This window comes from Sorghum bicolor, chromosome 1, assembly GCF_000003195.3.
Source record: "Sorghum bicolor cultivar BTx623 chromosome 1, Sorghum_bicolor_NCBIv3, whole genome shotgun sequence".
Taxonomy (NCBI): domain Eukaryota; kingdom Viridiplantae; phylum Streptophyta; class Magnoliopsida; order Poales; family Poaceae; genus Sorghum; species Sorghum bicolor.
In genome coordinates this window covers 70,612,173-70,627,463 of record NC_012870.2, presented here as the reverse complement: position 1 = coordinate 70,627,463, position 15,291 = coordinate 70,612,173, and the positions used below count along the sequence as shown (strand labels likewise).

At 41.9% G+C, this 15,291-nt stretch overlaps 2 protein-coding genes and 1 long non-coding RNA gene across 8 annotated transcripts; 2 read left to right on the top strand and 1 right to left on the bottom strand.

The window, feature by feature from the left end:
• Positions 606 to 1,243, top strand: LOC110431606. Its single transcript, XR_002449010.1, has 2 exons — positions 606 to 861; positions 976 to 1,243. It is a non-coding gene; the product is annotated as an uncharacterized LOC110431606 (long non-coding RNA).
• On the top strand, positions 5,790 to 8,900 carry LOC8083719 (coronatine-insensitive protein homolog 2). Its single transcript, XM_002468086.2, has 3 exons — positions 5,790 to 6,602; positions 7,117 to 7,603; positions 7,700 to 8,900. Exons 1-3 carry the CDS (start codon positions 6,100 to 6,102, stop codon positions 8,483 to 8,485), a joined length of 1,776 nt encoding a protein of 591 aa, XP_002468131.1. The 5' UTR covers positions 5,790 to 6,099; the 3' UTR covers positions 8,486 to 8,900.
• LOC110431601 (serine/arginine-rich splicing factor SR45a) lies at positions 10,733 to 14,185 on the bottom strand. 6 transcript variants are annotated; one of them, XM_021450725.1, is made up of 7 exons: positions 14,028 to 14,185; positions 12,718 to 12,864; positions 12,540 to 12,620; positions 12,302 to 12,413; positions 12,068 to 12,217; positions 11,671 to 11,734; positions 10,733 to 11,547 (listed from the first exon to the last, which is right to left on the bottom strand). In XM_021450725.1, exons 2-7 carry the CDS (start codon positions 12,738 to 12,740, stop codon positions 10,934 to 10,936), a joined length of 1,044 nt encoding a protein of 347 aa, XP_021306400.1. In that variant the 5' UTR covers positions 12,741 to 12,864; positions 14,028 to 14,185; the 3' UTR covers positions 10,733 to 10,933. The 6 variants fall into 6 exon arrangements, with proteins under 6 accessions (XP_021306400.1, XP_021306401.1, XP_021306405.1 ...); XM_021450726.1 differs by having other exon boundaries at positions 12,718 to 12,771; XM_021450730.1 differs by having other exon boundaries at positions 12,540 to 12,605; positions 14,028 to 14,184.

The window sequence follows — 15,291 nt, the reverse complement described above, 5'->3', positions numbered from 1 at the left end:
AATTTAGATTATAATAATCTAGCTATGATGCAAACAACATGAAGCTGCTTTCAAATGGCAAGACCATTTTTAATAATATTTTAGTGGCTGTGGTGTGTTTTGACGAATTAGTGGCAGTAACAATATCGCACATTTGAAATGCTCCAAAAACCAGCTGCCATTATTTTTTAGCTACACAAAATAGAAATTTGCTAAAAGAGGTCGGATCTCAAGTGCCTTCTTCCATCCTCTCACTCACCTAGCCACCTTGACCGAAACCCGTATTCAGCGTTGGACCGTGCACACCAAAAACACCAGTGCGAAAGTAACGGGAGCCGCTTCTGTTTTCAGCCACAACAAAAAACCACGCATGGTCTCATCGGCGAACTGACACAAAGAAAACGAGACGGAAAACCACCGCTGCTCTTTCCAGGGCACTCCGAGGCTCCGAGCTCTGCGGTCGCGCGGCATGACCGACACCACCGGCGCCCGCGGTTAAGAAGAACGTGTGCCATGCGTCCGTCCGCAAAGCGCTCTCGCGTCTCGGCGTCCCTGGACCGCGCGCTGCCCGAGTGCAAAAGAGGGGGGGGGGGGGCGGCCATGCGCCTGGTTGCCAGAGAGCAACAAGAAAAAAACGTGCTCGCTCATGCGACTGCCCCCCCGCCTATTTTGATGCTTCCGGCTCTCCGCATTTAGCCATGGAGCGGCCAACGTCGTCGATCGACCGATGGACTCCTCGATCGCATCCTCCGCCGGCGGTCGCCGACGACTCGCCGGACCACATAGCTGGGCGCGGCCGTACTCAACGCGTGGAGGCTGGGACGTCGTCGTCGATCGGCCGGCTCGCCGGACCACATTGCTTCCTCCTTCCGTTCCAGACAAGTAATTCGTGTTCTTTAATCCCTTCCCCTCCGAAAGTAGTCGTTATTCTCTTGTTTGATGTCATCGTCGATCGTCCTTCTAAACTCTTGTGTGCATGGATCAAAATGCCGACAGGAAATTTGATGGGCCGGCAGGTCGTCGCGCGCTAATAATCTAACAATGCTGGCGTCGCCTGGCTTTGTGTATCTCGATTATGCCATCATCCTAAAACGCCAAGCACTACTGCCTTGTCTGCTGCTTAGCTTCTCCGGTTCCGGTACGTTCCTTGGCAATTTATATATAATATATAGGGGAAATGTGTAATGTTTGAGCTTTTAAATTGTGTTATGCCCAAACTATGTTTCGTGAATGTTATATCATTGTTGGATTTTAAGGACCGTAATACCTAGTTTTTTCCCGAAGGTTTGGGGATCAATAGTGCCGCTAATAGTCTGGACAAAGCCAGGCGCATTCGTGATACACTGGTGGTGCACGATATCATTTCTCTTAGTAGCTTCGAGCTATCATTCAAAAGAAAGGCACAAAGTTAACTTGGGTTCTTTTGATCAGTTGCGTCCTTAATTTAGTTTACGACACGGGACGCATGTATATATCTAGTCACATCGCATTGCAAAAAATAGCAAGCAATAATACTAAGGGCATATTTGGTTTTCACTAAAATTTAGCTACTAAAATCAATGATTAAACTTTAGTCACCCGTGTTTAGTTTAGTGACTAAAAATCATTAAAGCAGTTCAACAAAGACCAAACTTTACCTAATGAATACACAAATTAAGATGGGGGACCTACAATAATGAGGGATAGCCCCTGTCCACTGGGCACTTTAGCCCACTTTGGTCACTCCTCAGGTACTAATTGACTAAACTATTTTAATTTTTTTTTAGTCCGTTTGTTTGGCAATTTAGTAGTTAAAGTGGTATAAATGTAAGGTTTTTAATTCTAAGGCCCGTCTCCCCGACATGGTGGGCTCACATCTATATATATTCACATAAGTCTACAAAGTATAGGGCAATCATACTTACCCATCCTGAACAAATTTAATCGATTTCACAAAAAAAAAACTTATGGCATGAACATGAACTTTTAAATTTTGCACTCCCTCCGTCCTAAATAAATAGATTCTTAAGAAGTTTAGGATGGATTAGTATGATAGAAAAAAAAAGACCATACTACCCTTTATTAGGCCTTGTTTACTTTTCAAATATTTTGTCAATTTTTTCAAGATTTTCCGTCACATCGAATTTTGCAGCACATGTATGGAGTATTAAATATAGATAAAATTTCTCGTCACATAGAATCTAGCAGCACATGCATCGAACATTAAATATAGATAAAAAATAACTAAGAGCACAGTTTGTCTATAATTTACGAGACAAATATTTTGAGCCTAGTTAGTCTATGTTTGGGTAATATTTGTCAAATACAAACGAAAGTGCTACCGTGTCCATTTTACAAAATTTTTTTGCAACTAAACAAGGCCTTAATTGAAATAGTTTGCACACTTATTGGAGTTGCATAGTCAATGTAGCATTTACTATACCCATACAGTTGCAAAAACTCAAGCCGATTGGTGGAAGAGAGAGAAACTTTGAGAAAAATAAATGAGCCAAGGGACCATTGAGTTTTCTAGAGATTGATTCATTTATAGATAAAATTTGGTGCTAAGAATCTATTTATTTAGAGATATAGGAAGTAATCCACTTTAACATAGAATTAGCAGGTAGTTATAATACTTTTGTTACTATTATATCATATTATACAGATGTGGACTTAAAAGCAGTTGGACTGATTGGATTGGACATTACCCATTTTGAAAATGTTTGAACTTGGATTTATTCCAAGTTTTTAATTTGTTATCCATATTGATTTGGATGTTAATCCATTGCCACCTCTAGTGGTGATGGCTCTTGTAATACTCTCTCTGTCCCTAAAACCTTCAATTTCTAGAGTTGTATTAAGTCATTTTTTTAATTTTAACCAAATTTCTATAAAAATGCTAAGATTTATAGTATCAAATTAGTATCATTAGATTTATCTAGAATATATGTTCATAATATACTCATATTATGTCATAGATATCAATGCTATTTTCTATAAAGTTAGTCAAACTTAAAAAAATTTAACTGACACAGATTCTAAGAATTAAAACTTTCAGAAACAGACGAAGTAATTATAAGACGAGGTGAAGCCTACAAATGGACAAGGCCTTACTGAATGCTAATCATTTCTATCTTTTGCCATAATTATTTTTAGAACCCTAGTCTTTCTAGTTAAAGTAGTTGACTAGAGTTTGCCTTATAAGATTCTATCTGGATGCTAGCTATATGGCCCCGCCCAGGCGGCAACCAATCAGCCCCATCTAGTCAACACTAGTGTTCTTGTTTATATCTTGTTATATTCCTCTATGGCAGTATATTGATAATGGTTAAATCTAACCTTTCACACTATATTCATCCTACCTCGCATAGTCCCTCTATATTTATACGAATACAACACTAAAATACCAAAAATGCAAAATTTACCACCTATATATCAACATTAGACACTTGTTTAATTGATATATAAACACAAACCTCATATTTTGGCAATAAAATCTATATGCGGCAATTGCAAATAACCTGTCTTTTTCTAAATCTAGACTAGTGATAGCGACTCAGATATAAGCGTGAAGGAAATAATTCAATTAAAGCAATAATCTTTTTCTTTTTTTATCGTATATTTTGATATTTTATTTTCCCCCTATGACATAGTGGATGAATTAATGTTCTAAACGAATGTATGGTTGTGCTTAAAAGTGATTTGTCATTGTTGCTGTTGTTGTAGCCCCTCAACAATAGCTATAGTTGTATAGCAGTAACCAATGCAAGCAACAATAGTAATTGCGACTCACAATCGAGCATAGCCCATGGTTTCAGTTGATAGTGCATGCCACGTTAACAATTTCAATTATGCCTAATGGGGCAATCATCCATTAACTAGCACAAGTGACGTAGATGACAACTAGAATTGTTTGCTCCTCAAGCATGACCCTTGATACAAGCTCGTTACAATTTAAGATGGTCATGCTCGATTGGTTGTGACCATATTGAATTGATGAGATCCATGGTATTATGTTGCAAAGTATTAAGGTATACTCAATATTTATATAGTTTTAGTTATATTTGCATAGCTTTATCCGGTATGTAAAGAGGATACATAGGTCATCTATTTGTTTTCGAGAAATGAACTACTTGGTCATTATTAGCTTGTGCACTTACTAAATATCGAGAACTAGGGATACATGTATCCATCTTATAACCATATTGAATGGTCGGATGTAGCAGTATCGATCACAACCATTATGTCGCGACACAAACTAAACACATGTTATTACTTCTATGAGGCCACGTTGAATGCTACACCCTAGCATACAACCCTAGCTTCCACGTCAGCACAAATAGTCCATATCAACCAAAACATTAGCCCTACAGCATGACATAGACTCCTGCAGAAGAAACAACCGCTTTGCCTAACAAAATAACCAAGTCACATCTCAAACACACATTGTGGCAGAAAAGCAACAATATTCATGTGTTTTCTTCTGAGTAAAACTGACAAGGAGGTAGGCGTGTCAGTAGAGCAAAGCCATCACCTGGCAGTATTCGTGTTGTGACTTTAAATGCTCAAGTAATGCTTTATCTATGTGAAGATCATTATAAGCTCGCGTACTTACTAAACATCGAGAACTAGTGATGGAGGTAGCCATCTCATAACTGAAGTTGCTTCAATTTTAGACTTGGACGATTCGTAGGTAATGATCAGATGTAGCAGTATCGATCACAACCATTATGTCGCGACACAAACTAAACACATGTTATTACTTCTGCTCAGGCCACGTCAAACACTACACCCCTAACATACAGCCCCAACTTCCACGTCAGCACAAATAGTCCATATCAACCAAAACATTACCCCTGTAGCATGGTATAGACTCCTGCAGAAGAAACAACCGCTTCGCCTAACAAAACAACCAAGCCACAACTCAAACGCGCGCTGTGGCAGAAAAGCAACAGTACTTGTGTTTTTTATTCTAAGTAAAACTGATAAAGAGGTAGACGTGACAATAGAGCAAAGACATCAGCCATGGCAGTACTCGTATTGTGAGTTTAAGGCCTTGTTTAGTTCCCAAAGAAAAAAATTCGCGACTCTGTAGCACTTTCGTTTGTTTGTGGTAATTATTGTCTAATCATAGACTAACTAGGCTCAAAAGATTTGTCTCGTCAATTTCGACCAAACTGTGCAATTAGTTTTTATTTTCGTCTATATTTAATACTCCATGCATGCGTCTAAAGATTCGATGTGACGGAAAATTTTGAAAAATTTTGGAGTTTTAGGTGGAAGTAAAGGAGGCCTAAATGCTCGAGTAGTGCTTCGCCTACGTGTAAGTGCCTCTAAGATAAAGCCACAAGAAACTGGTAGACTGCATTATCCTTGCCCCTCAAGCAATATCACACTGTTAGCTTCGACTTAATTTTATGTATATTCCGTGCCTATTTTTAGTTGGTAAACATAGAAGACAAGACATGTCACATAATACTAAATGGGTAGTATAGCACAGATATAGACCAAGGCCTTGTTTAGTTCCGAAAAAAATCGGATTTTGCTACTGTAGCATTTTCGTTTTTATTTGACACATATTGTCTAATCATAAACTAACTAGGATCAAAAGATTCGTCTCACGATTTACAGATAAACTGTGTAATTAGTTTTTATTTTCGTATATATTTAATGCTTCATACATGTACCGCAAGATTCGATGTGACGGAAAATCTTAAAAACTTTTTGGATTTCTCTGAACTAGGCCCCAACCTGAGAATGGAGTACGGGGTACGGTTATCAATAGGCCCTCAATTAAAAAGAAAAATATCCATGGCTCCAAGCCCCACTTGTCAGGCGGGGCGGGCGCGTCGCGCCGTCGCCTATTGCTGGTCATCCACTGCTCCCCGTGCCCAGTGACGCGGGTGGCCGCTCCCCTCGCGCAGCCGCACACCGCCCGGAGAAAAGGCTCCACCGTCTACCTCGCTCCGACCGGAACCCCTAAATTCCCCCAACCCTCCCTTTCCCCTTCCTCCTTCCGTCCACCACACCACCACACCCCGGGCTCCACCCCGTGCAAATCCGCTGGCGGCAGCAAGAGAGGGCGAGGAGGGAAACAGATCGGGTGGCGGCAATCGGTAGCCGGTTGGTTCGGCTGGCACGATGGGCGGCGAGGCCGAGGGCGGGGAGCGGCGGCTGGGGCGGGTGCTGAGCTTTGGGATCCCGGACACGGCGCTGGGGCTAGTGATGGGGTACGTGGAGGACCCCTGGGACCGCGACGCCATCTCGCTGGTGTGCCGCCACTGGTGCCGCGTCGACGCGCTGAGCCGCAAGCACGTCACCGTGGCCATGGCCTACTCCACGACACCCGAGCGCCTGTTCCGCCGCTTCCCGTGCCTCGAGTCACTCAAGCTCAAAGCAAAGCCCCGCGCGGCCATGTTCAACCTCATCTCCGAGGACTGGGGCGGGTCTGCTTCGCCGTGGATCCAACAGCTCTCGGCCACCTTCCACTTCCTCAAGAAGCTCCACCTGCGCAGGATGATAGTATGCGACGACGATATCAACATCCTCGTCCGCGCCAAGGCGCACATGCTCGTCGCGCTGAAGCTCGACCGCTGCTCCGGCTTCTCCACGGCCTCCATCGCACTCATCGCCCGCTCCTGCAAGTAAAATCCCGTCTCTCCTTCTGTAATTAACTAATTACTAAGGCTCATCTAGGTTTCCTGTTATTCTCCCCAAAAGCACGGAAGTAATTTAAGGTTTAATTAGCTCATCTAGGTTTCCTGCTATTATTTCTCCCCAAAAGTTTGTAAGTAATTTAAGGTTTAATTAGGTCACGGATTTATGATGGGATGTTTCCTGAAGGGTGGGTGGATAATGTTCTTTCCCGTCCCAAGAAAAGGGAAACGGTTCGTTTAATGTGTGTCTTGTTTATGATTCTAAACATTGAAACATGCATGAATCACTGCTAGATGATTCTAGCTTTGCAGCAGGAATTAGGAAATGATGAGCTTTTAATTCCATCTGTCATGGCTTTCTATATTTCACATCTTTGCTAGGTGGAGCTTATAAGTGTGATAGAAATAGACAATGTCACAAGGACTGTAGATTTTATTAGGAGAACCTACATTCTAGATTTGGGCTCTGCATTTACCCTGCCATGTCTCTTGTCATGTGCAGGAAACTGGAAACACTTTTCCTGGAAGAAAGCACGATTGATGAGAGAGACAATGATGAATGGATCCGTGAGCTTGCTACGAGCAATTCTGTTCTTGAGACACTGAATTTCTTTCTGACAGATCTCAGGGCATCCCCAGAGTATCTTACCCTCCTTGTGCGCAACTGTCAAAGGCTGAAAACCCTGAAGATTAGTGAATGTTTCATGCCTGATCTGGTTAGTTTGTTCCGAACTGCACAAACACTACAAGAGTTTGCTGGTGGTTCCTTTGAAGAGCAGGGTCAACCTGTGGCAAGTAGAAATTATGAGAACTACTATTTTCCTCCTTCGCTGCACCGCTTGAGTTTGCTGTACATGGGAACAAATGAGATGCAGATACTGTTTCCATATGCTGCTGCACTTAAGAAGTTAGACCTTCAGTTTACATTCCTTTCCACAGAGGAGCACTGTCAGATAGTTCAGCGCTGCCCCAATCTGGAAACCTTAGAGGTATTGTGGAACATTCTTGCAGATGCCTTTATCTTCCCTGTTATATAATAAGTTGCAAACTGCATTGACGTTCTTTTTTTCTGTTGGGAAAAGCAGGTGAGGGATGTCATAGGGGATCGTGGACTACAAGTTGTTGCGCAGACCTGCAAGAAACTGCAGAGGCTCAGAGTAGAGAGAGGAGATGATGATCAAGGAGGTCTTGAGGATGAACAAGGTAGGATTTCACAGGTTGGGTTGATGGCTATAGCCCAAGGCTGCCCTGAGTTGACATACTGGGCAATACATGTATCGGACATTACAAATGCAGCTCTAGAGGCGGTTGGTACATGCAGCAAAAATCTTAATGATTTCCGCCTTGTCCTTCTTGATAGAGAAGCACATATAACTGAATTGCCACTGGACAATGGGGTTCGTGCTTTGCTTAGAGGTTGCACCAAACTCCGGAGGTTTGCATTTTATGTGAGACCTGGGGCCCTATCTGATGTTGGTCTTGGCTATGTTGGAGAATTTAGCAAGAGCATTCGTTATATGTTGCTTGGTAATGTTGGTGAATCTGATAATGGAATTATACAATTATCAAAAGGCTGCCCAAGCTTGCAAAAACTGGAGCTGAGGGGTTGTTTCTTTAGTGAGCATGCTTTAGCTATGGCTGCACTAGAGCTCAAGTCACTGAGGTATCTGTGGGTGCAAGGATTCAGGACATCTCCAACTGGAACTGATCTTATGGCAATGGTACGCCCCTTCTGGAACATTGAGTATATTGTTCCCGACCAAGATGAACCTTGCCCAGAGCATCAGAAACAGATTCTGGCATACTACTCCCTTGCTGGAAGGAGGACAGATTGTCCTCCATCGGTAACTCTGCTTTACCCGGCATTTTGAGTGTAGATACTTGCTTTTTGCCAGACTTGAATCTCATGGTACCAAGTTCCATTGCTCCCATTATCCGTGAAGTCAATGGTTCCTGTTCTACCAATTGATGAAGACATGCAGACGTTCCATTGCAAAGAACCCCAAAGCTAAGCTTTAAGCAGGACGGCCAGCTCTGAACTGAGGCTAGCTGAGAACAATCATGAATACCTGAAGGCAGCACTTATGGATCAGCTTGCCCTAGCTGTCCAGTATGGACATGTAAACTTTACCATTTTGAATAGTTTTGGAGAAACAATTTTGTAAGAACCTGTTTAGTGTATATTATCGATTTTCATTTTCTTAAGCTATATGCTGTTGTATTGCTTTATTGAACAATTATGTCAATTAGTTAATCTAGTCTGACTTGCTGTGGTACGATTAATAACGTTTATGTCACCCACAATATGGATTTTCCTTGCTGCTCGAGAGTCTGGCATACAGTTTTGGATCCCCAGGACTAAACTTTAGTCCCGGTCAGATTGGATGTTTAGATGTCAATTAGGAGGACTAAACATAAGATAATTATAAAACTAATTACATAAGTTGTGGTTAATTTGCAAGACAAATTTATTAAGTCTAATTAATGCATGATTAGCTCATGTGATGCTACAGTAAACTTGTACTTGTCCATAAATACTGCTATTTCTACTAGCATATTCAGTCCACCAGCCCATTTAATTCTTCTCGGAACTTCCGTGGTCCACCAGCCCATTTAATTTTTTCTAGAGAGTAGTACTTTGGCGCATGTTAATTGTTTGAGTCGGTTTAGTTGGCATTAAATGCAGCTCGTTGGAACCAGAGAACCATGGCTTAACGTGCATGATTAAATGGTGAAACCCAAATTAATTGAGGGTAGAATAGTCTTTTGTTTGCCACACTAATTTGTCTGAAATCTGCTAGAAATAGCAGTATTTGGGAACGGAGGGAGTACTAATTATGAATTAATTAGCCTTAATAGATTGTCGCTGTTCCGGACCATGTTGCTCCACGTCTGATGTGGAAATCTTGAATTATGCATCTATCAGTATAAAATGAAAATGTTGTAGGGGACTAAGGGGAGAGATGCCATCATGCTTATTTCGGAACTGCATGTCCTCAGGGGTGTGTCGCTATTCGCTAAGGCCTTGATTTAATCATGAACTAAATAGATTTAAAAAAAAACATCTCGTAAATTACCGTCAAACTGTGCAATTAATTATTTTTATCTATATTTAACGTTTCATACACATGCCATAAGATTCGATCCCACAAGGAATCTTAAAATTTTTTAGAAACTAAACAAGGCTTAACCGTGCCTAACCGTCAGGCGTCACATCAACTACGATCATCTCCTATTTCTTCTTTCCTGTAATCAATTACGGGAGATTCCTAAAAAATAATTCTAGAATATAAGACCTTTGCTCTAGCAGATTATCAACCTCATCCTCTTTTTTTCGAGTAACCTCATCCTCGGTTAGGGCCTTGTTTAGTTCCGAAAAGTGAAAAGTTTTCGGTACTGTAGCACTTTCGTTTGTTTGTGACAAATATTATCCAATTATGGACTAACTAGGATCAAAAAATTCGTCTCGTGATTTACAGCTAAACTGTGTAATTAGTTTTTGTTTTTATTTATATTTAATGTTTCATGCATATGCCACAAGATTCGATGTGACGGAGAATCTTAAAATTTTTTTACTTTTTAGTGTGAACTAAACAAGGCCTAGGAGAGATGTCTCCCCCCCCCCCCCCTTTTTTTTTTGAAAGGAGAGATGTCTCTCTCTTTATTTTGAGAGAAATAGTGATGGATTTAGATCTTCTAAAGAATATAGGGATAGAAGATGTAACAGATCTACTGCAGTTGTTATATTTTCTATTTAAGAAATAATGGTGACTATAAGAGATTTGGTGGAGATGCTCTTAGGCATCTCTAGCTCTTGTTGGTGGAAAGCCAACAAGATACTCAAGACTAGACACCAGAGCCTCGGTAAATTTGCGCATTCTTGAATGCATGTTCTATGTTAATGTTAAGCTCTTTCTGATCTAAAAATTGAATGAATGATTAATTGATTAGGTCGGTTTTTATGGAGCTGCACAATGAAGAGGGCCTATGGGCGATATTTTAATCTGATGCTAATGGTATACACGCTTTTATAATTATGACAATTAACAATGACTAGACATGAAAACAGGCCATTCATGTCCATGTCGCCAGATTTTAATAACTAAAATACCAAGAACGAACCAACAATAGCAAGATAGCATCAGAAATTTTTCACTGTCTCATACAAAATGAACATAACATAATACAGTACAATGCACACATCCATGCTGTTCTCAAGTTCACAATAGCCAGCATATAATGATCATGAAAACACATCAGTTCTGTCAAATACGGATACAGGGCATCTTATAACAACCTAGGACGATACACCTCGCAGATCAAGCTGAGCGCTCCCTAGACACGGACCTGGAGTATGAACTGCGGCTATGAGAGTAGCTTTCCCTTGAACGACGCCTCTTGCCAGAATATCTGCTACATGAGGGTTCCCTTCTACTCCCTTTCTTAGGAGAGTAGCTCGTTGATCTCTCCGATTCTGGGGAATGGCTGCGAGAGTAGCTTCTCTGTGGCGATAAACTGTGGGAATAGCTCCGCTCTCTGGTCCTTGTTGGAGAAACACTGGGTGACTTGGAGACAGATCTATACCGGTGCCGGCTGTAGTATGGCGAAACAGAAGGTGACCTCCGTCTTCTGTAGCGGTATGGAGACCTTGAACGATATCGGTTTCTGTAGTAAGGTGAGTATGATCGACGCCGATCGTCAGGGGAATAAGATCCATGCCTGCCGTGGGGAGAGTATGATCGCCTTCTGTCATATGGAGAGTATGACCGGCCTCTACCATCAGGAGAATAAGACAGGTCACGTTCAGGTGAGTAGCGGGAACTGTAACGGTCCCTCCGATAGCGGGAACTGTAACGGTCCCTCCGATCAGGCGAGTAGCGGGAACTGTAACGGTCCCTTCTAACAGGTGAGTAGCTTGGGGAGTACCTCCGTCCTGATGTCATCATGTAACAAAAATTGTCAATAATGATAGGTTATATCAAGAGAAATTTACAGTGCTTATATTTCTCTGGGAAGGAATGGGGCAAAGGCATCCAATGATTATAGGAACACTTACCACGTGAAGATTTTGTGCCAAGATACTTCCCAGGTGTTGGGGTTCTACCTCGTCTTCTCTTTGCCTGTGTAATAGGGGACCAGATAAGAAAGTGTCTTTGATACCAAAAACAAGAGAGCAATTATCTACAATCTGAATAAACACACTTAAGAAAAATAATAATATACAATGTAGGGCATACAACCCTTTGGCTGAGGTGGCATGGTTTGGTGTTAGGTTGTATCAGTTTGTTGCAGAGCAGCTACCAACATCTACCCTGTTGCTGTCAACAAAATCTTCAATGGAAAGAACACTAAAATGTTCAGTGTAGAGTACTAAGCAATGATACAAATATCATTCAGTAGCGAAGTTAATAAGGAAGTTCAGATGTTCCCAATCTTATGATTTTACATTTTACCTTCTCAACAGTTATGACCCGACCTTCCAACACAGAACGGTCCAGATATTTGATGCAGCGATCTGCCTCCTTAACAGTAGCCATGGTAACAAAACCAAACCCTCGTGATTCCCTTGTCCAAGGATCATGCACAACGCTTGCATCAATCACCTATAGCACAATCAGTGAGCCAAGGGAATCGTTCAACAATTATATGGGAATTTCTCAGAAATGACACTTTAAAGTGAAGGTTACCTCTCCCTCAGTGGAAAAGTGCTTCTCCAGATCTCGATCCGTTACACGAGTTGACAAACCAGTCACGTACAGGTTGTTCCCAGGGTTTTCAGCATCGCTTGAGTCCACACTCCTAAATAAATTATACGAATATCAAATACTCCTCGGGTTACAAGCAACATAGATGTTTGATGTCTAGACTTTAAACATATGACACTGGCAGAAACACATTAACTGGCCCAAGGATAAAAGGACATACCTAGAGCGACTTCTGTACCTTGAATAGCTGCTTCTCGAGTAAGGTGAGCGAGATCCATACCTTTCACTTGAGGGAAAAAAACTATCACAACACCGAGCAAGATCATTTGAAGACGGATCAAAACATGGTTCAAGGTTTTTAAATGGTAGGCTGTTCAAGGTTTTAAAATAGTGCATACCTGGATCCTCTTGAGTAAGACATCTGCAAGACAAAGAGATAAATGCATTAATGCCTGCAACAGGCATTCAAGTATACAACCTTATAGATGATGACTTTGTGAACATATCTGAAATAAAACTGAATGAACTTCTGAAACACGCTGTGGCTGCATAACATATAGCACAAGAAAGTGAACAGCTTACAAAAAGAATCCAAATTTGTCAATTTATCACAGAACTTGCATAATATATTAACACAGATATTTCTAATTAAATAACTTTCTCATGCTGCTAGCTGATGTATCATGAGTCAACTGATAAGCAATGAATTATAACCACCCTTTCCACCTCTATTTCTTATGAAGGAAATTGGTCAGTTCTTCCCTTTTAACCCACTTTTCCCACATAACTTCCGTCCGGAAAGTGCACCATACATTACAACAGTAATGTCCAGAGTTTGTTCCATCCTGAAAGTGCACCATCCATTGCAACCCTAGCATCCAGAGTTTGTTCCCAATATAACTTTTATTTAAGATAAAGTTTATTTACATGACAATTCCTTTCAACATTGAATAATCCAATTGTTAGGAAAATACCATAATGACTGATGTGGACCAATTAAACACCTTTCTAAAAATCTATAGCTAGCGCATCAATTTTTTTTATTTTTTATTTTTTGAATTTCAAAGGGGGGGGGATTTACCCCACCTGAATTAACTGAACTTGGGCTTTTATCCCCAGATTACAAAAGAGCTGTACAAAAGGTATTTCGCGAGGAGGTTTAAGCAATGGTTCTTATAAATTACATGGTGGTTCGAGAGATCACCTTCAAAATTTAGTTTGGTCCTTCAAACATAAGTTTGACACACACAAAAACGCTGCACAGGTTAAGTTCAATTTCTTCCATCATCTCATAAATCTAGTACGTCTTCAACCTCAATCGAACACCAAAATGAGATCTCCAACCCTAATTCTATTGCTATCTCTACCTCATGGATAAGGCAACATTTTTCACTCGTAACGGCATCACCACAATTATAGGATGGCAGACCATGGATCTAATGTTGTAAACCTTGGTTCAGATGTTCCTAATTCCGGCTGAAAGTAAAGTACTGTTCGCTGATTTTTTTCCACCACAATTATAGGATGGCAGACCACAAGCATTCGGCAGATAAGTTCGTTTCAAACCATCAGATTAGAGATGCGCTACATAACCAACAGAATAAAACCGAAAATATATGATTTTTCCTCACCGTCACAAACTCGCGCCGCTCGACTATCATATCAATGGACTGATAGATAGAACACGAAAGAAAATCAGGGACGGTACCTTTCGTGGTCGCGACGATCCTGCCCCCGGGAAGCCACCGCCTGGTCTCGATCCTTCTCCTGCGTCTCGAGTCAGTCACGGCACTGCCTGGGCCTTTACTTTCCGATGGCCAGAGTGCGCCTGTGCATAAATGGAAGTTGGGCGGGGCTAGGTGGGTGCTTGGGGAAGGTTCTGGATCGGTGCGGACGCGAAACTCTTCTCAAATCTGGTTGAATCGGCTGGGCGCAAACACTCACGCACCACGTGCACCACCCCGCCATCGGTTTTTTTCCCTCTCCGCGTGGCATGGCTGTGGCCTTGTTTAGTAAAAAAAAAAAGAAAATTGTAAAATGGATACTATAGTATTTTTGTTTATATTTGATAAATATTTTTCAATTATATATTTAAAATATTTTTTCACAAATTATAAATAAATTATACAATTATTTATTTATATTTAATACTTTATTTATATACCGTAAGATTTGATGTGATGACAAAATTTAAAAAAAAATATTTTTTTTGAAAATAAACAAAGCTTTTATTGATCCGCCATCGGTTTTTTCTCCTTTCCGCATGGCATCGCTTTATCGATCCGTGCTCCCCGTAACTCCTCTGTCCTGATAAGAACGTCGTTTGGGAGCTACACGGTGACCAAGAAGGAAGGAAAAAGACCTTTATACCCCTATATGTTCTCTCTCCTTGTCTTGTTCCTTATCTGATTCCATCCCAATCTAGATTAGTGTGGAGCTTCACACCGGTCAAAAAAAAAGTGCGGAGCTTGACCAGCCAACGTGGGGCTACGCTTGCTCTCACCACGGCTCGCCTCGAGCCGAGGCCTCTCCTAGTGCGGGCGTCCTCTTCTAATATCGACAGCCTCACCCTCGCTGAAGGCCTCTCCTGGGCCGGCAACGCAGCTGTTGAGGCACTCTCCCAGATCTAGCGCAACATCCGTGCCTAGTACACTGAGCCCTGCGCTCGCGTCGCTAGCACAACAGAAGAGGAAGGATGGGCTGGCGAAGGAGAAGAGGAGGGAGGTCAGCGCTCGGAGGAGACGAAGAGGGTGGACGTGCCTCCTTCCTTAGCGTCTGCACGTCTGAGGTCGTGCGCCCCCGACTTGCTCCGCCGTGCAGGGCCGGCCACCGGGTCTTGGTTGCGCAGTAGGAGAGGACTTGACGCCGCTGAGGTCTGCCTCTCTGCCTGAACTCCGGGCAGGAATGCGACTACGACGGAGATGGAGAGTGCGAGGGTGAATGGCGCTTTGGCGTAGTAGGGAGCAGGGGCT